Raw genomic sequence first — 22380 nt, 5'->3', positions numbered from 1 at the left:
GCGGGGGGTGGGGGGGTGGGGGGTAACAAACAATTGCTTCTCAAAGATGCGGAGATACGAATATGTGCTGACCTGGTTCGCATCTGCCCTGTGCTACTCTCGCTCAAACGGGCCAGTGTTCCTGCCGGAGACGCCGGGGACGTCTGAGCCAGTCAGCAGACTTGGCCAACGAGCCCCTTGGCCTTGACATAGAGCCTGACATCTGCACGCACACACAGGGGAGCTCCGCCTCCTCACTGAATCATTTGCCGTCCCCTTGAAAACAAACCACCCGGAAAAACACGTCTACTAGCTAAGATTATCACCCAGATTTACTCCGAGCGTGGAAATCTCACCAGGTCGCATGATCGTCACACAGACGATTGGTTCCCAGAAGCCAATCTGCTGATTGTGGGTGACAGTCACATGGTTCTGATAAAAGGCTCACTGTTGGCCAGTGAGGTGATTCAGGGTCATTCTGTCCTATGAATTTCCAGGCAACAGTTGGTGCCCCAAATCTACAAACCGTTGATAGGACCTTTCACTCCAGCTACTACTTAATTGTCAACATGCTAAAAATATTTCTAGAAGAAATTTCCTGCATGACAAATTACGTCCGGCAGACACCTCCTCCCCCTGCCTGCTAACTTTCCCTGTTGTTTCCTGGGCAACCATAAGAGTCCAAAAGCTTTCTGTTGTCTAGGATGACTTCCCCAGATCTGTCTTGACTGCATCAAGTAGTCGGACATCAGGAGTGATCTATGTCCGTGGCCTAATGAAATTCTGGGCCCTCTTAGCCTTAGTACTCTCTGAGTGACTCTACAAGACCTGATTAATGCAAAGTTTGCACCAATGCACACTTTTGTGTTGAATTGACTCCTAACCTGTTTGTATCTACAAAGGATTGTGGATTTTCTGAAATGAGACTTTCTTTGGCCGGTTGCTAGCTGCTGTTATTTGGGGATGTTGAAATGACGTCACAGGGGAATCTTGGACAACAAAATTCTGTCCGACATCAATATCAGAAAGGAGGCATGTTTCCAATGGGAAGTGACATTTTTCATGACGTGTTTATCTAAGTTCCGACTCGGAGAGAGTTAATCGAACGCAGGATTAATACCATTACCATGGGTGTACAGGGGGCTGGGGTAAGTTCTGGCTGGTGTTCCAGTTGTGAGGGGCCCCAGTTCTCATCTAAAAACAAAGGCTGGTAGAAAGTTTAAAGCCTCCCATGTCCTGCATTGATCCTATGGGATTAGAGAAGCCTTCCAGTCACCCACAGATATAGTACAACCAGTAATAGCAGGAAAAAAGTGATCAGGAATGTCTTACTTACACCGTTTAGACTCAATCATATGTCACAGTGCTGCAAAACAGCCAATTTTAGCTTGGCTGTGTTCAATTTCTGCTCGTCAGTCAGGGAGTGACCGTCTGGCCCAAAAGCCTGATCGGCAGATAGCACGGTGCCACATTCCAGAACACCGCCCCGATGCTGTCGCCGAGCTCAACGCATGGGACGTGATGTGGTATTAAGCATATTTTTTTTGTTGAGGTATGTTTTGTGATTTTACATCATTTCAGAGGAATATTCTGTTAGAAAATGGGGAATGTTTAAGTAGAGACTTTTTTTGCCCTTACAACAATCCAGCATTTTTAGATGTAAGCTTGCTAAAGCTTGCCAAATTCTCAGTATATGATAAATTCTCTATTTTTAAAAACAAAACGAAAACTTAACTAGGGACAGTCAAAGCAGGAAAAAACTGAACATTCCTGCACTTCAGATCTCAGGTATTTTATTTGATATACTTTATTTGTTCATAGTCTTCATAGTCTGTTTAGTTACTTTACTTGTTTACTTTCCTTAATCATTCCCTTCCGTTATCCTCACAGTTACTCACCATTTGTGTAGGGCGAAAAGCAGACACTTCACAATCAGCCGAGGACACAAAAATGTCACGCATGAATGAAAATAAGCCCTTTTGGGTTCAATCCCATAAAAGGGCACAAGTGACCCTTGACCTTTCACAATACCTTTTGATTGGAGGAAACAGATTGCAGGGGGCAAATGCTGAAACAATGCAGAGTGGTCAATGAAAGGAAGGAGAGAAGTCAGATGAAAATGTGGCCTGGGATCTTCTCTCCCCCCCCCACTCTCTCTCTCTCCCGCCTTGCCCCCAAAGCTCAAAAGCAAAAGTCAGCCTGAGTGTCCTAACAAGAGGCGAAACAATCGGGAAATTCTTTACCATCTGGGCCCAAAGCAAGCGAGAGATTAAATGACTTCATTCAGCTGCCTCGGCCGACTTTAGCTGCTCAGCGAGGGCTTGGAGCAGTTTATTACGTGGGGGGGGCGGGCGGAGAGAGCGAGGAAGGGAGAGAGAGGTTGAGAACGAGAAGAGAGAAGGCGCAGATAGCGAGCCACTGAGGAGTTCTTCCTCCGGTTGTGCTCAGGACAGAGAAGGGAGCTGTCTGTTTGGAGGGATTCACAGTGGCCTGCGGTGTATGCGTGCTTGAGTGCACCCCCACTCCCCCATGAGACCGTCTCCAACATGACTGCTTCTCTGGGTACGTACGACTGGACAGAACCTCTGCTTTGTTCCTGAGCCTTGTGTTTCCGAATAGTGTGTGTGTGTGTGTGTGTTTGCCGGAGGCTGCCTGCGTGTGTGAGTGTGTGTGTTGCTAAATGTGCCCTGAACACTTGCATTGTCTCCGGCCTCCGTAGCAAGGTCTGTAACCCGACCCTGGCCTAAAGACTTTGGTACCATCCCCCCCCCCCACCACCCCCCCACATGGCATCGAAGGGAAACTTGCGTTTTGCCGTTGCTGCGGGATCTGCCGTTTCTGATTCAGCTCCTTTGTCAGCCATGTTTAGCACATGTGATGTGATGATCACCCTGCGCAAACTGATGTGTTTCGGTTCTTGCTCAAATCAGGAGTCTTAAAGACTAAGACTAAGATTAGCTTTATTGATCCCAGCGGGAAATTCAGGCGCATACTGCAACATAGTACGTAGAGGACAGACAAAAATACGTAAAGTGCAAAACAAACAAAATGCAGAGACAGTATATATACTGCAAACAACTCTTACTGGCGACATGGGCAAAGTGACAGCATATGTTGGTTTTGTTGTGGCCGTTCATCCCAGATCCTCAGAGACACCGCTGAGCCTCAGTGGGACAGTGACAGCAGGTTTTTGGGCATCTTATCGAAGTTACATGGACTTCCAGTCGCGAGATGCAGTTTTCATTGGAATGTTACCACTGTTGGCATTTCGGGTAGCCTAGCTTGCCTCTCTTGCCGTGTCCTGGGTTGAGGAGGGCAGCCTGTAGAAGAAGTCGTTTTCCACTGACTGTTGATGGGGTGGGTGTAGGGAGCATTGTGGGAGGTGAGGCTGAGGACGTGAATCCGCTGTCCCAGCATGCACCTCTGCCACTCACACTACTGGGCCTCGCGCGTCCCTGACGTACCAGTGGGGGGGGAAATGGTAGCCGGCCGTCTGTGCAGCCGTCGCATTCCGCATCTGTTTAATATCTTTTCCCGAAAGCTATTTTCTTTCTGGCAAAATCCCGGGGGGAGGGGCCCCCAAAATGCATTACGCCATCGGTGGCAGACGTGCTTCTCTCTCCTTTCTTCTTAATGTGGAAACATATGAGTCGCCGAGGGAGGATTCTGACACGCGGCTGGGGCCACAAAGACCTTGTTCTGCTCTCGTGTTTTTCCAAGATTGACATGCCCCCCCCTCCCCCTCCCCCTCCTGATTTTGGGGAGGTCCACGTTCCACAGGGCTGTTGCGACATACGCCAAGTTGGGGGAATGCAATTCTCAGGCTCTGTGACCCTTTAAAATACCTGAGCAGCGTCGACCAATCAGATGGTTTTGTTTCCACCAAACAGATGAGCAGCCATAAGTATTGCTGCCTTTAGAGATCTGTTCTGTTGGGGTGATCCGCTCATTCAGAGTTAACATTTTACACATTTAGGTAGATGCTTTTATCTGTCTTTTTTTTTTATAAAATATGGGTCAGCCAGTCCTTTGCACAATATGGGGAATAAGGAGACTTAATCAGGGGCCTAACAATGAAATCACTCTGTTGACCCTGGGATTTGGAGCAGCAATTTTTTGATCACGCACTGCCCCTCATTTAATGGTGGCATTACTGAGGCCCATCTTGTGCCGCCATACATCACCATACACCCATACACCCATACATCACCATACATCACCATACACCCATACACCCATACATCACCATACACCCATACATCACCATACACCCATACACCCATACATCACCATACACCCATACATCACCATACATCACCATACACCCATACATCACCATACATCACCATAGATCACCATACACCCATACATCACCATACACCCATACATCACCATACACCCATACACCCATACATCACCATACATCACCATACACCCATACATCACCATACATCACCATACATCACCATACACCCATACATCACCATACACCCATACATCACCATACATCACCATAGATCACCATACACCCATACATCACCATACACCCATACATCACCATACACCCATACACCCATACATCACCATACATCACCATACACCCATACATCACCATACATCACCATAGATCACCATACACCCATACATCACCATACACCCATACACCCATACATCACCATACACCCATACATCACCATAGATCACCATACACCCATACATCACCATACACCCATACACCCATACATCACCATACACCCATACATCACCATACATCACCATACACCCATACATCACCATACATCACCATAGATCACCATACACCCATACATCACCATACACCCATACATCACCATACACCCATACACCCATACATCACCATACATCACCATACACCCATACATCACCATACATCACCATACATCACCATACACCCATACATCACCATACACCCATACATCACCATACATCACCATAGATCACCATACACCCATACATCACCATACACCCATACATCACCATACACCCATACACCCATACATCACCATACATCACCATACACCCATACATCACCATACATCACCATACATCACCATACACCCATACATCACCATACACCCATACACCCATACATCACCATACATCACCATACACCCATACATCACCATACATCACCATAGATCACCATACACCCATACATCACCATACATCACCATACACCCATACATCACCATACATCACCATACACCCATACACCCATACATCACCATACATCACCATACATCACCATACACCCATACATCACCATACACCCATACATCACCATACACCCATACATCACCATACACCCATACATCACCATACATCACCATACACCCATACATCACCATACACCCATACACCCATACATCACCATACATCACCATACACCCATCAGCGCACTAGTTTACGGAATTTTGAGCAGAAAGGTCATTTCTTCGTCTATGGTGTGCGGGCCAGTAGAGCCTCTTTATCTCTGAGACCCAACTTGGTGGGAGTGACGCAGGAACCAAACTTGGTGCCACCACTCACCACCCTAGGGCCAAATGTCCCCTCCCACCCCCAGAAAGAATCAATCCCGAGCATCCCCCCCCCAGTGAGTAATGGGGCTCCAGCATTGATGTCACCTCAGACATTTCAGTGATGCTCCGCCCTCCCTCTCTGGCCGTGTTGAATGCAGGTGACTTTGATTGGCTGAGGCAGCTGAACTCCCTCCCACCCCCGGCCACCACCCCCCAGGCTCCAGCTCACCCTCAGAGCTCCCTAAGAAGCACATTCTTACAATGAATAGCAGGCTTGTTAACCCCCCTCCCAGAAAAGCAGGCCTTTGTGAGAGATGTGTGCATGAGCCCCATGAGATAAAAAGGCAGCGTCTGAAACGCGAAGACCCTCCCCGTGAAAATCCGCTCAGCCTGGCCACGGAACGCTCTCACCGCCATCGTGCCTCCTTAGCGTGTGTGTGTGTCATTCGGTGCCTGGTGAGTCCGCGTGTGGTGAGTCCGCGTGTGGTGAGTCCGCGTGTGGTGAGTCCGCGTGTGGTGAGTCCGCGTGTGGTGAGTCCGCGTGTGGTGAGTCCGCGTGTGGTGAGTCCGCGTGTGTCGTTTCCAGTAGGCTGCCCCCGAGCTCCTTAGGGGCAGCTAGCGGATTAGTCAGAGTGACCCGAGTCCCAAGAGCAACGGATGAGATAAAAAGTAAATAAAAGGAGGGGGCTAATTACATAATCAGTGACTCCCCACACCCAGCCCCTCCCCGATCATGGTTCCCACCGGCCAGTGGGCTATGGGCGGCGGGCGTTTCTCTAACATGCCATGCCAGCTTGGGATTGGCTGGGGTGGGTGTTCATAGAAGCCAGGGATGCGACGTGGAGGGTGACTTGGGTGTAATAATGCCCCCACCCCCCACCTCCGACCCCCCACATATACGGGAGCTTCTGGCAGACGTCAGGCACTGAAGTGTGTAGATCCTCCTGGTTTTATAGAGATTAGACAGAGAGGGAGGACGTCGTATGCTGGAGACACCCATGGCAATAATACTGTGTCCTGTTCATTTGTTTGGCCTGAGCTCCAAGCAGCAGGCAGCAGACAATCCCAGAAATGTGCATTACTATTGCTATTATTTTTGTTTTTACATTTACTCAAATTTAACTTTGTTCTGCAGTTTGGTGTTTAATGGCAATGGGAGGGAACCATCATGTGCTGTCAATCACGTTTAGCCCAATAAAGTGGGAGAAGAGGGTTAAACTTGTCGGTGTAAAATAATCCTGCCCATCATGAGATAATCCAGCTCATTGTAAAATAATCCCTCCCAGTATATGATAATCCCGCCCAGCATATGATAATCCCGGCCACTGTGAGTTTGGAAGGCGGAGTCCTCCCATTAATGTTGTTCGGGTTTAATAAGATCCAAGCCGGTTAAGCTCATTACTCATCGGTACAACATTGCAGCCTTTAAGGATGCGAGCCAGAACAGCGTGGATTACAGGGCACCTCAAGCTGACCTGAAATGCTGAGAAAATGCAGGATGAACGTGCCTGTGGGAATCGGCGGTCTCTGGGGATTAATGAAGCTCAATCCCTTTGGTGGAGGCGGGGGGGGGGGGGGGGCGTGAAGGGATGTGGAGAGAGTTTTAATTAGCGACTGAGGCTTTTGGCAGGGGAAAAAAAATCACCCTTAGTTTCATTCAGGGCCCCTAGTCACATGGGTCTGCCGGCCCTGGGAAGGAGAGAGATGGAATCCAACAGAAGGAGAGGTATTTACCCCCCCAACCCCCCTTTGGGAGCATGGGGGGAACTTTGGGGCAGATGAGGTCACGCTCAGGGTTTGGACATCTGCTGGTGAGCTTTAATGCCGGGGAGGGGGTGGACAACAACCTAAAGGCCGTCAATCTACTAGTCGAGATCCCATTTCATCTGCCTGGACCTTATTTTCATGTGCCGCTGTTTATCCAAAGGAGACCTACAGAGATAACGCCCTGTCGGGACCTATTTATACTGACAGCCACTTCCTGGGGAAAAATGTGTCCTCGAGTGTTTCGACCAGCTTCTGAATCTCGCCATGGAAGCCATATCAACGCTCTGGATCTCCTGGATCTGAGAAGCTTCACTGACTGCAACACCAGCCTGAGCCTGAACTCTCAGTGGGAAATAAACCTTTTTGCTAAAGGGTTGGAGAGTATGAAATGCAATCATCACGTTTGTTCAGGTTAGACTATGCCAGTCCCAGAGCTGACAGAGAGGAGAATCGGTTCCGATTTGCTGACGGGCTTGCTTGGCTGGCACAGGCTTTCTTCTGCCTTGGTTATAATTTTGAGCCCCCCCCCCCCACCAGACCCCCTCCAGAAATCAGCAGCTGAGGAATTTGCTGGAAAGCATTCCAGGAAGGCTGGCCCCAGGCTTCACTAGCCTGCTGCAGATGCCTCGCCCCAAAAATCTTGTTCATTTGAGGATACAGTGAGGTCTCGCCTTTCGAGGCACGGCCTCTGGCCTCAGTACCCTGGGGGGGCAGCCTCGAACCAGGGAGGCGTGAACTCGCAGCGACCCCTCTGCATGCGCACGCCCTCTGGAATGCAGCATGGGACATGTCTGGCCGGGACGCATGATGCATGGCTGGGGGTCACAACCCCACCCTGCACGCCCCGGTGCTGTTCCTCTTCTTTCCCTTCCCTGACAAATCAACTTTTCTGTTTGATACATCAATGCTTCTCCACAGTCCAGTCCCAGACACTGAACACCTGGTACAGGTGTGCTGGAAGGTGGGAGAGAGCCGGTCCCTGAGGGCCGGCCTGAGAAACACTGTGATACAGGATACGGGCCTCAGTCTTTTGTATGAATGAAAGGTTCTCAAATTTACCAATACTGCACTTGACTGAAATGGCTGATATTCTCCATGTGTATAAACATAACACTAAAAACCATACAAAGTGAAATAAAGCGTTATGCAACTGTTTCATAATACCACTCAGCCTTATTCAATCTGATTACTGCTAGTCATTAACTTAAAACCCCTTCTAGTATTACGATACATCCTCAGAAATTCGAACATGGTCCCCTCTCATCGCCATTAACCCTATCCCTGGCCTGTGTTGGTTCTGAGGTGTTTGCCTCACTTGGGCAGTGCCTGTGTTTCTGGATGAGCTAAGGTGTGGGGAGACCTGGTTCTGAGACCGTCTGGACCAGCCATAGAGCAGGAGCCTAGAATGAGAGTGTTCCAGGTGGTTCTGTGGGCTTAGGGGTGCCAATAGGGATACAGAATGAGTAACCCACTCACAGAACTGTAAAAACGTGACTTGGGAATCATCTTTCTGACAGAATCCCGGGGCTACGTGGAGACCATGAGCCACGGCACCACGTCTCCTGATGATGATCTCTTCCGGACAGATGCATCCGGGGTCTCCACCTGCCAAGGGCCGTTCGGACCGGTGCGCTCTGTCACCTCGGGGAGTCCCCTCCTTTCACGGACAGAGAGGTATGATATTGCCCCCCTAGTTGGGGGTTTGGGGATTGGCTCACGTTCAGCCACCTGTAAAAATGAATCGTGGGGATCCAGCCCTGGGGTGGGCGTGTCTGCACAGAAGTCCAGGGCTGATTTTTAAGCCCAGTTCAGCTCTGGCAGATCATGTGAATGGAAGGCATTTCCAAAAACCAGCAGATATAATGCAGAGAACAAACAGGCCGATTGTTTGCCATAACTAAGAATATTCTTAGTTAGATCCCCAAGGTGTGTCCCACTCCGCACTCTGTGGTCCTGCAGGGGAATTCGGGAGTGGGTCATGTGGGCACCAGTAACCCAGTGACCCCTGCCCTGTTTCGTTTCCAGCCCATCTTCCCTGATTCAGCAGTCCTCCCTCACTCGCTTCACACCTCCCTACCCCGGCACATCCGAGCTGTCGCCCCCCGCCCCCAACTGCCACAGTTCTCCCCGGGGCACCCTGCACGGTCAGGGAAGGGGCCTGAATGAGGCAGATGCCACAGACCTGCCCTCGCTGCTCGGGAACGGGAGCCTGGAGAGGAGCCTGCTGGAGGCCATGGAGGGCCTGGGTGGGATGCAGCCCCCCCTGCCAGAGAAGCGCCGCATCTCAGAGGGGGAGCACTCCCTGGGCTCCGGCTCCCCCGCTCTCAGTGGCTTCTCCAGCCCCCACAGTGGCAGCACCATCAGCATCCCTTTCCCCAGTGTGCTCCCGGACTTCTCCAGCCGGGCTGTGGCCACCTCCTCGCCGCTCCCAGGTAAAAGTTTGCCTTTAAGGTTCTTGTGACTTTTACTGGCTTTGTCGCTCCTGCAAAGCTTAGCTGCTCCCACAGACACTGTGACTCCCAGAGGCTCTACATCTCCTACAAAACTTAGATACTCATAAAGGCTCTGAGACTCCCAAAAAGCTTACCCAGTGATAGTACTTCCCTTGTAACTCAGAGACAGTGATCTCTAGATCGTCTAGATCTCACCAGCTGATCCTGGCCGCATGTTTGTTTTGCAGACTTGCCGGCCAGTAAGCCGATGACAGTGAAGTTTGTGCAGGACACTTCAAAGTTCTGGTACAAGCCAGACATCTCGCGGGACCAAGGTACACATTTGTTTTCATGGGATGTAGCACCGCCAGAAGGATGTACTGTTCCATTGAGACCTCTGCATTATCCACGGCTGTGCAATTAACTCCAATGCCATGTGCTGTTTGTTTGCTGACTGTAAGGCTTGGGGATCTAATCATTTTTGTTTGGCCCAAGTCACACCAGCATGGATTGGGACGGGGGGGGGGGCGGGGGGGTGTTGTACTCTTTTGAGTTACATTTCTTACAGTTTTTAACTTTCTGTCTTCCCAAATCACACAGCCATCACAGTCCTGAAAGACAAGGATCCCGGATCCTTCATTGTCCGTGACAGCCACTCCTTCCGGGGGGCATACGGCCTGGCCATGAAGGTGGCCACACCCCCACCCTCTGTCCTCCAGCAGAGCAAGAAAGGTAGATGTCCTCAATGTCATCATCTGGGGGGATGGGGGTACCAGCAATGCATTTCTAAACGCTTTTGAGGTTTTGAGCTTATGGAGAAATTGCTTTGTCGTGACGCCTATGAAACTCTTCAGAAATATTTTTTTCCAACAGTTTTTCTTTTTTTTTTTGGAGGTGGGGGGGGGTTAGGGTGGCTTTAAGGCTCACCTCCCCTCCTCCCCCCATATACACAGATGTCTCCCTTGTGATTCCTTGATTGGAATTTACCTGTGCAGTGTGTGTGTATAGTGACACACTCTCTCCCTGCCTATGTCTGTGTTGTACTTGGTCCTCTAAGGGATTACTGACAGGCTATATAGGAGTTTTATGAAGATTTATTTATACTGACTGTCAGGGGCATTGCTAAAGATTTTGAGTCCCCCCAGTCCACACCAATCAGGTTATTTTCCAAATTTTTTAGGGCCCCTGTCACTGCAGGGCCCATGGAATCGTCCTAAATCCCCCCCCCCCCCCCCCCCCCCCCCCCTTACGGCGCCTGCCTGGCCTGTTACTATATGAGTGTAATTTTACATTCTTCTGCTGGTTTTCTGGTGAGTCCTGGAGTGTGGTGATCATCCCTGAATCAATCAGCATTCACCACTGGCATTCCCAGTGATGCTTCGGTCATTTGGTTTGCACTGATAATATCAGTGTTCAGCCATGCTAATCACCCCATGGTCAGTGATAATACTGCAGGGGCTTTAGTGTCTTCTCCATGCTGAGCAGACACTCCGACTCCTTCTCCCTAAGAGGAAGGAAGGGAGGGACACGCTTTGCATCTAGGAGGCCGGAGACCCTGAGAAGCATTGTTAGCTGTCAGGGGAGCCGCCTCTTATCAAAACCTGGGGCTTAAAGCCAGTTTTGAACTCGCTTTGTAGGAACAGTGAGAGAGAAGGAGGCGTCCATGTGGGGAGAGCAAGGCCCTCTTTCCTTTTACTCGCACTCGTTTGTGCTAGTCATCCCTCCAGGGGGCAGTATGTAAACAACGATTAGTTCAGCTCTAGAATGTACATAAGGATACATAACCGAGAGCATATACAGTGGCACCTCAGTTCTCAAACTCATTAGAACTCGAATTTCTTAAAAGTCAAACCAACCAGTTCGAAAAAAAAATTACCTAGAGCTCGATTTGAATCTCAGAAGTCGAAACATGAACGCCGACCTAAGATAACTGGTACGCGCAGGGAAATGAGTCACGCGGCACGTCTCTCAGCGGAAACAAAGGGTAAAGCTTCAGTCTCAGCCTCGCATTCGCTGTGATAGCATCCTGCATGTTTACACTAACTGAATACATATATTTAGACAGTAAAAATACATTTAGACAATGATAGACAGTAACAGTAATTATTATTATATAATAAAATACATTTAAAAATAAAGATTTCTTATTAATTATTTTAATATTAATAATAAACCATGAATGCATTTAATTATAATAATATTGTCGTGCCCAGCGGGACGGAATGGAGACAAAGGCGCAGACGTCAGGGTATCGGGGAATACGGGGTTTAATTACAGGTAAGGCAGGCAAAACGCAGACGGCCAATACAATGACCTGACTGGGGAAACAAACTGAAACGCGGACGAAATACAGAGGGCAAATGAAAACAACCAGAAACAGCTGATCACACGGGGATTCCACACGGGGTTAACGAGGGGGCGTGGCACACGGAAGGAGTGGACGATCGGGGCAGGACACATTGTTTGGATACATTTATTTTCTTACTTTACAAATTACTGTTTTGACAAATGTGCTTAGATGTGTTTAATACAGTATATGCTCTTCTTGTTTTATCCAGTTCATTTTGTGCTTAAATGCTAAAAAAAGAAACATATTTAGGTGTAATTTTTTGGGGCCGGGAACCAATTAATTGGTTTTCCATTATTTCTTATGGGGAAAATTCGATCAGAACCTGAATTTTTTAGGATTCGATCTGGAGTTCTGAACGGATTAAGTTCGAGTTCTGAGATACCACTGTATCATCATATCTGTTCTACAATGTACATAAAGATCACACAACAGAGAGCACATATGATCAGTTCTGTTTTAGAATGTACATAACTGGGCCTCTTCCTGAACTACTTGCCACCTCTCTCTCGCTCTCTCTCTCTCTCTCCTTGTGTCTGCTGTTTTGTGGTGATGCTAATATTCATGTTGATCAACCTAACTGCAAGACTGATTTCCTTTCCCTCCTTGGCTGCCACCACATTGCACAGCATGTGTCTTCCCCTTCTCACTGTTAAGGCCACACACTTGACTTAGTGTGTTCCTCTGGTTTGCCTGTTTCCAACATTCACTCCTCTTTTCCCACTCTTTGATCACATGATCAGTTGGTTTTCTTTGCTTGTGAGTCTGATAAATGGCATATCTCATTTCGTAACATATACTCTGTTGGCTCCTCAATCCCGTTCCAGGTTACTTCTGCAGCTTTGTCCATGAACTGAACCCCTTTCTCCCCTGATGAACTTGCCTCCATTCTCAACACAGTGTTATCTGACTCTGTAGATTCTGTTGTAGCCTTGAAAACCAAATACGTGTCTTTAGCTAGCCCTGCCCCATGGTGTACTCCCGAACCTTGCTCCATGAAACAGAAAGACCATAGACTTGAGCAGCCCACCTTATTGTGCATGTTGAGGCCTACACAGAACACGTGGCTTGCTATAAGCCTTACACACTGCTAAATCTGTCTACTACTCCAATCTCATAAATAGCAATTATAGAAACATACGTCATCTGTTTTCTAATGTCAACAGACAATTCAAAGCCCCTGATTACAATATTTCTGCTACCCCAGAACTCTGTAACTCCAGAACTCTGCTATCTATGCCACTCTGGACATAAACCACTCATATGATGATTTAGTATTTTTGTTTTTTCCCAGTGTTCCAGCTCCACCTAGCTGTCTAAATACCTTCTCTTCCATCAGTGTTTCTGAGGTTTGTGACATAATCAGTGCTGCTAATTCTGTCACTTGCTCACTTGGCCCTCTTCCTACACCACTAAGAAATGACTCCTGGTGATCGGTCCCCTCCTCATCACCCTCTTCATCCCTATCCCTAGCCCACGGCTATGTTCTCACTGCTTTCAAATTAGTGGCTGTCACCTCTATCCTTAAAAAACCTTGCATTGACCCAGCTAACCAACTAACTACCATCTGATTTCAAATCTTCCTTTCTTCCCCAAAACACTGGAAAGTATAGTATATTCTCAGTCTCTTACCTATCTTCAAAATAAATAGCCTCCTTGAACCACTTCAGTCTGGTTTCTGCCAATTCCATAGCACAGAAAGCACTTTAGTTAAAGTTTTAAATGATCTACTTGTTGCAACTGACACTGGTGCCATAAGTCCCCTACTTCTGCCTGATTTAAGTGCGACCTTCGACACAGTCTCACACCCTATTTTGATTCAGAGACTTCACAACCTAGTAGTTTGTGGGGCAGTGCTCCACTGGTTTACTTTGTATCTCACTGACAGAAAACATTTCATTACTCTATCAGGTCATAAATCAGACACATCAGTTATCACACGTGGGGTCCACCAGGACGCTGTCCAGGGACCACTGCTCTTCATTATTTACATTCACCCATGAGGCCAGATCAATTGCTGCTTTAACCTAAATTTCCACCACTATGCCGATGACAGACAAATCTACATAATAATAATAATAATAATAATAAATTGTCAGTAGTGCTCCATAAACAACCTGCCATTTGCACATATCAAATCTTGTCTTTCTGAAATCAGAAAATGAATGAGCAAAAATTTTCTAAAACTTAACAGTGATAAGACTGAATTAATTGTCATTGGGAAAAAATCCACTCTCAACAAAATTAGCCCAATAACCCTCAAATTGGACCACACCCCCATTTCACTTTCTCTTCTGACACCATCTCCCCCTCTCTTAACCTTGGCATTACCTTTGACCCCAACCCTCTCATTTGACACACATATATGTTCCACAGTAAAAATAGCTCACTTCCCCCTTCGCACCATCACCCAACTTAGGCCATGCCTTTCTAACTCTGCTGCTGAGTCCCTCATTCACACCGTTATCTCTGCCTGTCTTGACTACTGCAACTCAGTACTCACTGGTATTACTGCTAAATCTCTCCAGAATCTCCACATATTCCAGAACTCTGCTGCCTGCCCCCTCACCCACATTCCCTCCTACCAGCACATCACTCCCATACTTCAGAGCCTGCACTGGCTCCCTATCAAACAACTTGTTCACTTTAAAATACTTCTCCTGGCATTCAAAGCTCTTAATAACCAAGCCTCAACATACCTTTCTGAGCTGCTTCTCCCCTACCAGTCTCCCCGCATTCTTAAACCCTCCTCTTCTGTCTCTCTCCTCATCCCTCCACCCAAACTCCATGGCTATGGTGACCGCGCATTTTCTAATTTAGCTCCCCACCTTTGGGACTCCCTCCCCAGTGTGTCTATCGGTCTCTGTCTCAAAACCAAGCTAAAAGCCTTTATGTTTGAGCAAGCATTTAACCTTCCTAATCCATAATGTTTTGACATTTTTGTTTTATTTTTCTTTATTTTATGTCAGCATCTTTGAGATTTTGTAAAAGCACTATATAAGTAACATTTATGATGATGATGATGATTATTATTATTATTATATGGATCACACAACAGTGATCAGTTCTGTTTTAGAATGTACATAAGAATGACATAATGGAGAACACACGATTGGTTCTCTTGGAATATACATCAGGATCAAATAAAGATAGAACACATATGACTGGTTCCCTATTAGAATGATCACTAACAGCTCTGTTGAGGAATTCCACCAAAGTAAATAAGATCCCTTGACCTCTTAGTGAAGAGGAAGTGGAGGGAGCTCTCTGTAAACAAGAACAGAAAAAGCAAACAGCTTTGGAATTTGGACTGTGCGTGTGTTGATGGGTACATCTGCCTATCTGGTTTGGTCAATCAGATCTACAGAGAAGCTGGAGTGACCGTTGAGAGTAGATGCATCATGCCAAATGCTCTTTTATCTGGGGTTTGGCTCATCTTCTCTGAGTTTGCCTTCTTTGCATGTGGGGTTTGATTCACTGTGCCTATCAGCCAGAGTTCACCATTCCACAGGTTGCTCCTCTGTCCTGGGAGTTTAGTGCTGGAGGAGGAAAGCTGTTGTGTAAACAGCCTAATCTGCCCTATTTGGAATTCCACTGAGATTAGCGACCGGCTTTTATTTGCACAATTATCCAAGAAGGCATCAATGCTACTGCTGCTAATCACACATGCACTGTCACTTTTCCTCACACCATCTTTCTCTCTTCTGCAGTAGGAGACCTCTCCAATGAGCTGGTCAGGCACTTCCTGATCGAATGCACGCAGAAGGGGGTCCGCTTGAAGGGTTGTCCCAATGAACCCTACTTTGGTGAGGACTCAATTTTCGCCATAATGCCTCTGTATGCCCTGTATCTGTACAGCAGGACTGACCAATTCACTCATCGCAGCTGCAACATATGTTCGTTTTCATTTTTTGCATACTGACCAAATATACATTAAACTCCCCACGTGTTTCAGGTATAAGGTATTAATTCCCTAACACATTCCCAAAAACTCATACAAAAAGCACTGACAAATCAACTTTCATCGCCCTTCCTCTCAGAGCTCTCAATTGGATATAGATATTTCTGTAATATGTGGAAGCCAAAAAGTGTGTGATGTCTCCACCTTGTGGTGGAATCTGGTAATTTATTCATAATTGTCACGTGTTATACTTAGCAAATACACCTATCTTCCGCTTTATGAGCGTTCGCTTTACGCCTTTCGCTCTGACTTGGCGTAATGCATCACTTTGGTCATACTGGAGTCAACAAAACCACTGCGCTGGCAGTCGTATGGTAGTATAACACATAAAGTTATGTAAGGTACATATTAATTGATAATAAACAACTATGCTACTGGTTTATGTATTTACTATACTGTACTCGTTTATCGTTGTTTAGGCTAAACCGTATAGCCTAGGTGTGTCATGGGTTACACGCTATAATGTTCTCACAACGGCGAAATCGCCTAATGACACATTGCTCAGCGTATTGTAGGCCTGTCATTAAGCGACGCATGACTACTGATTGTGGTAAGTCAAACTGCACTGATACATTATTGGAACTTTATATCGGTTGTGTATTTATCACATCATAACTGCTTTTACTGTATGTCAGTGTTATTTTAGTATTATGTCGTATTTGGTATGATTTGGTAGGTTATTTTTGGGGGTAGGACCACTTAGAAATGTTTCCCATATAAATGAACGAAAATTGCGTCTTCGTTTTATGCCGTTTCGGCTTGTCACTACCGAAAATGTTACACCTACCGAAAATGTAACTTCCGCTACTACGTATGCGCACATTCATCACGCATGCGTCCATGAAACCACATTTGTAATGTAATGTACACTTCCACAGGCCCGATACTGCGCATGTATTCACATTTTGCGGCAGACCGTGATTGCGTGATTCAGGGCGTGGACGTCGTGTATCATCATTCATTAGTCACATACTGTATTGTGAGATGGGTCATTGATGTTTATATTTGTTCAGCCGTCACTTTAGTGTGGTATTTAAACCATATTGCTTTGCCGATTGTAATATTTGCATCTGTGTGCGCGTTGTTTGTAGTGCCTGACAGTAATCTTACATAAGGTTTTTCCCAAGGGTATTGCTGAATAGATGCCTTTTCTTTAGAAAACGTAATAAAATTGGGGTGTATATCAATCTTGTGTACCCATATTGCTTATCAAGGGGCTGTGATATATGTACAGCATTTTCTTAAAAAAAAAAAAATCACACCAAAATAATAGTTAAGAACTTTTATTTGCACAACATAAACAATGTTTATGTTGTGCGGTTTGGCCCAAGATAAAACAATCGGTCGTCTGTCAGAAACAAATATAATTTGCTTTATTTAGCACCACAAGACACAGCTGCCATAACTGACACGAGTGTGTGGTAATTACACTGATACAATTAAGAAATTAAATGACTAAGGAGAAAAAAAGCAGGCTTAGTTTAAGTAACTTCACAGCACATCGAACTGGGAGTAGTACATAATGGTAACATTAAAGTAATGTCACCTTTGACTGTAAAATTGATGGCCATACCCTGTATTTTACGTCGCTCCTTCTGAAGCACATTGGGCATTAAAGGCCTATGCGAAATAAAATCTTTTAAAGTCGAAGGACTCCATCATTATCCGGTTAAATCTTCTCTTTCTTCTCGCTGTCGACATTCTTATCAAAAATCAACAGACGATGAAATGTGACGCGATGCCGTAAAAATAGCACTCGTCCTTCCAGAAGTCGCAAGCGTGCGCATGCGTAGTAGCGGAAGTTACATTTTCGGTAGGTGTAACATTTCCGGTAGTGACAGGGTATGGCCATCAATTTTACTGTGGAAGTGTACATTACGCATGCGTAATAAAGAAGTGCCAGAAAATGTGGTTTCGTGGACGCATGCGTGATGAATGTGCGCATGCGTAGTAGCGGAAGTTACATTTTCGGTAGGTGTAACATTTTCGGTAGTGACACACGGCTTACGAAAAGTTTTGTAGGAACACTCTACTTCCGTACCGCGGGGGATACCTGTCATCTTTAAGTATTTGAATCGGATGTATTGGGGTGACAGAGCCTGCTGCAGTCAGTCAGTCACTGCACTACAGACAATTTAATAACAATTTATTATTATTATTATTATTTGTATTACTACTACTGTTCACTACAGTTAATGTAAGTTCATAAACTATAGCTAGTTACTGCTAAAACAAACTGCTAAGGACCTCAACAATCAAAATACCAAAAAGTGCATCTGAAGACCTACTATATACATGCAGAAGAGATCATTTGTGTGTCTTAGGTGCCAAAATGGCCATTCGATCTCATGCTGTTGTGCCCAGACGGGAGGAATATGGAGCACAACTGTCAATTCAAGCTGAAGGAGATTCGGTTTCAGCTGGAAAATGTTTTATTTCCGGTGAATCAGACCAAGTGTACACACACTGACCTCACAGACACAAACGTATCCTAGTGCAGCAGTGGCATTTACAGTACCATCTCGCAAAGCCCGTAACTGTGTGGAGCCTCCTATTGGTCACAAACAATCATTACACAAGGGTGAGTGAGAGCCCAACAGAAACTATTTGAGTGTGGCCCCAAAAACAACAAAGCCACTCCTGCTCTAGGTATGTATGTAGAGGAAGCCCCCCTCAATACATCAGCAGATATCTTCATGTCTTTCTTCAGTGATGTAATTGACTAAACAGCCTCTCCCCAGGTTACCACCTGTCGAAAGGCAAAAATATCACAAGGCAAAAATGCATTTTAATACAGTGCACCTAGACTAAGAAACATCATAGCCTAGCCTAGCCTACCTTAAAAACATGCTTAGAACACTTACATTAGCCTACAGTAAGCAAAATCATTGACACTAAGCCTATTTTATAATAAAGTATTGAATATCTGTTATAATTTATGGAATAATGTACTGACCATGAAAAACATTTATCCATCGTAGAGTCGAATATCGTAACTCATTAATAAAAAGAAAACTATGTTATAACTTGTTTAAAATTGTCTATTAATAATTTACAAAGTGTTACAACCTAATTAATAACCAGATTATAAACCATTCATAAACCCTTTATGTGGGTAGCTTTATTGTAAAGTGGCACCAAGTAATGTACCTTAAACGTAAAGAGTTTATGGAAATCTTTGTGCCTGGTTGGCTTCAATCAATTGTAAAACGGGCCGCACAGAAATCCAGAACTCCTGTCATATCCGTTGACATTCACTGTATCGCAGTGGCCGTCCCGCAGTGGTGTGTGACCCGGTGCTTTTGCTTCCATTTCAGGCAGCCTCACGGCACTGGTGTGCCAGCACTCAATAACTCCACTGGCTCTGCCCTGCAGGCTCATCATACCCGACAAAGGTGAGGTGCCCCCTGCGTGTGTGTGTGTCAGCATATGGCAGGGAGTCGGGGTTAAATACTGATTTGGAATTAACACCTCTGAATGTCCAGCAGAGAGGAAATGCTCTAACTGAGCTGTCTGTGTGTGTGTGAGAGAGATATATAAGGGAGAGATGGAAATGATACTTGGTGACTGACACCCTGTGTGTGTGTCTGTGTAAGAGAGAGAGCAAGTAAGTGGGGCGTTTGTGTAGGTGCCTGATGGAGCAGTCGGCCTGTGTGCCTGGCTGTTGCCGTTTGAACAAGGTGGTCTGTGTGTGTGTGTTTTTGTGCGGATGAGTATGTAATCACGGGCCATTAAGACTAAGCCTGACTGCAAACACGAGAATGGCATTCACATGCCCACTAGGGGGCGCCATAGAGTCGACAGGGGGAGCAGGGAGGTCTACCCTCCAGCTGCCAACTCCCCACAAAGAGGCCACGACTCTGTTACGGCAGGACGGCAGCCGATAAGTGGCTTGATTTATCCGCCCGCCTGCACTTCCCCCCTCCGCTTCGGTGAATCACTAGGCCTGGGCCGTCAATCCGCACGTTGTGCGGCCGGTGGCCAAAGAGACAGGGCCCTGTTAGAAGCGAGGCTATAAAACAGCAGCTGCGCCTCGGGCCCGGCCGGGGACAGGGCTGACAGGGGTGTCTGTGCGCCGTGCTCAGAACGACCCCTCTGACCAGATTTAGGGGGCCTTATTTACAGGTGGTTGCCCCAGGGCCCGCCTGCATAGAGACGTCATTTACTCCCATTTGTTTTCCTTCCATCCCATGGTGCCGGGGCTTGTTTTTGTTAAGAATAAGGGCCCAGTTTATTTTTAAATCGATGTTGGTTTTTTCAGCCGGCGGGTACAAATATACCAGCTGCTAAATGGCCGCCATCAGAGACCCTATTTCTTCTGGTTCCCGGCGGACGGGAAGCGTCTGCTGGCTCTTGAAAACCGTGCTCCACTCTAACCTCCCCCACCTCGACCTCACCCACCCACCCTCCCCCATCCTTTTTTTCAGACCCCCTGGAGGACATCGGCGACTCGTCTGCACAGACGGCCACAAACTCTGCGGTGGAGCTGCTGAAGCAGGGAGCAGGTATGGCGAGGCCTCCTGGTGACCACGTGTCAGCCCCCAACCTTGGTCCCAGACACATCCAATCTTTTTCCTCTGCCTCCCAGCCTGCAATGTGTGGTTCCTTGGCTCGGTGGAGATGGAATCCCTGACTGGCTACCAGGCGGTCCAGAAGGCCACTAGCATGACCCTGAGCATGGAGCCACCACCCACCTCCACTGTGGTCCACTTCAAGGTGTCCGCTCAAGGCATCACCCTAACAGACAATCAGAGGAAGTGAGTGTACATGTTCACTGTGACCCCGCCTCCAATTCCGCCCCACAGCCACACCCTCCTACATTTCTGCTCTAACTCCAGCCGAGAGGTCGTTAACCCTAGCTGATGAGGCTGAACTCATTAGCCAGTCAGTATGGCGTTTCCACATGCCTGAATCCTCGTACTGACCAGCTCCTCCATTCTGTCATCCCCCCCTACCCCCCATGCACACCCTCTCCCAGGCTCTTCTTCAGGAGGCATTACACAGTCAACACGGTCATATTCTGCTCTTTAGACCCACAGAACAGGAGGTAAGTAAAACGAAAGGCAGTAGCTCTTGGGCTGGGTCTCAAGAAAGGGTGGCAGGCGGAGTTGAACGGGGACTTTTAAAGGCTGCAGGTTCGGCTCCCAGATGGAGTCTTGCTGTTGTGCCTTTAGCACGGAACACAACCAGGATTATTTAAGTAGAATAACTAGCTGTATAAAACAGATAGCAGGTGAAATTGAGTTAATAATAATAGTAATAATTTGATATTTCTGTCTTCGCTTTCCCCAAGGTGGACCAGAGACGGCATAACCTCTGCAAAGTAAGTTCCTTTCCCTCCAGGATTTGGTCTAGGTTGCCCACCCTCCACATCCTAGACTGCAGTTCCATCGTACCTCCGATGTCCTGAATTTCCCCTTTCCATTAACTTCTGGTCAAGTATCAGTATCAAAGTACCAAAAGCAGCTGGGGTACTTTTTTGGTACTTCGCTGCTTTGGGGTGGGACTGGCAAACGTGTTCATTGTCGATTGGTTACGCAAATAGCCTGCCTCTGAAACACAAGGCGGCCGCTGTCTTGAAAAAAGTTATGAACTCATTAAACAACGATAGACAAAGTGAAAAATAATGCCAGTGATAGTAGTGGATATCTGGTCAAATGAAAAAATCCAAGCTTTACTTTCAATCTGGGGGGTATTCCATGAAAGTAGCTAAAGAAAGCCAGACTTTCCCGAAAAGGTCTGACTCAAACTAACGCCATCTCTAAACTAAGGCTCATGTCGTTCCACTAATGCAGTTCAGCTTTAACTAATCAAGGCTTATACAAGACAGACTTGCATAGTCTCACTTAGGGCACACACCCGAGATATTTAAGAAGCCCAAATGAATGGATGAACAATAGATCGATCAAATGAATCGGAAAGCCTGTGAAATGAGAGCGGTGTTTTTTTCCGCTGCAGAACAAACTGTATGAGGAGCTGTATGAAAAATACAAAGATGTAATCCCTAAAAAAAGGCAATACTGTGGCCATAAATACACCCTGCACTTTTTGACTTTGCAAAGAATTGCAGACAGACTAAATGTCACAAGTCTCTAATACAGTGGCATGGTGGTACAGTGGTTTATGCTGTCGCCTTAAACTGCAAAAGTTCCTGGTTCGATCCCCATAGCCAACGGGTAACCTTCTGGGTTAAGTTCACGTGTCTTTCTTACTGTATAATGATGCTATTCTGTATTATTTGATCTCCGTAAAATACTTTCAATCGCATCCGTGTGAAATGTTCTGCACAAATAACCGTATCTTGTCTTTGCTTTTTACTAATAAACTTTCAAAGTA

At 46.7% G+C, this 22380-nt stretch overlaps 1 protein-coding gene across 2 annotated transcripts in view; it reads left to right on the top strand.

Annotated features, from left to right (window-relative positions):
• LOC111850142 (tensin-3-like) overlaps window positions 1-22380 on the top strand; it is a 59523-nt gene that overhangs the window by 33019 nt on the left and 4124 nt on the right. For both annotated transcript variants that reach the window (XM_072712865.1, XM_072712863.1), the window contains exons 18-27: window positions 8822-8978; window positions 9330-9736; window positions 9985-10071; window positions 10337-10468; window positions 15794-15889; window positions 19362-19439; window positions 20472-20549; window positions 20633-20801; window positions 21023-21091; window positions 21338-21367. In XM_072712865.1, coding sequence (XP_072568966.1) covers window positions 8822-8978; window positions 9330-9736; window positions 9985-10071; window positions 10337-10468; window positions 15794-15889; window positions 19362-19439; window positions 20472-20549; window positions 20633-20801; window positions 21023-21091; window positions 21338-21367 — 1303 coding nt within the window. The remainder of the gene's footprint in view (window positions 1-8821; window positions 8979-9329; window positions 9737-9984; window positions 10072-10336; window positions 10469-15793; window positions 15890-19361; window positions 19440-20471; window positions 20550-20632; window positions 20802-21022; window positions 21092-21337; window positions 21368-22380) is intronic.

This window comes from Paramormyrops kingsleyae, chromosome 1 (genome assembly GCF_048594095.1).
Source record: "Paramormyrops kingsleyae isolate MSU_618 chromosome 1, PKINGS_0.4, whole genome shotgun sequence".
NCBI classification, from domain to species: Eukaryota; Metazoa; Chordata; class Actinopteri; order Osteoglossiformes; family Mormyridae; genus Paramormyrops; species Paramormyrops kingsleyae.
This window is presented reverse-complemented; position numbering and strand designations above follow the sequence as displayed.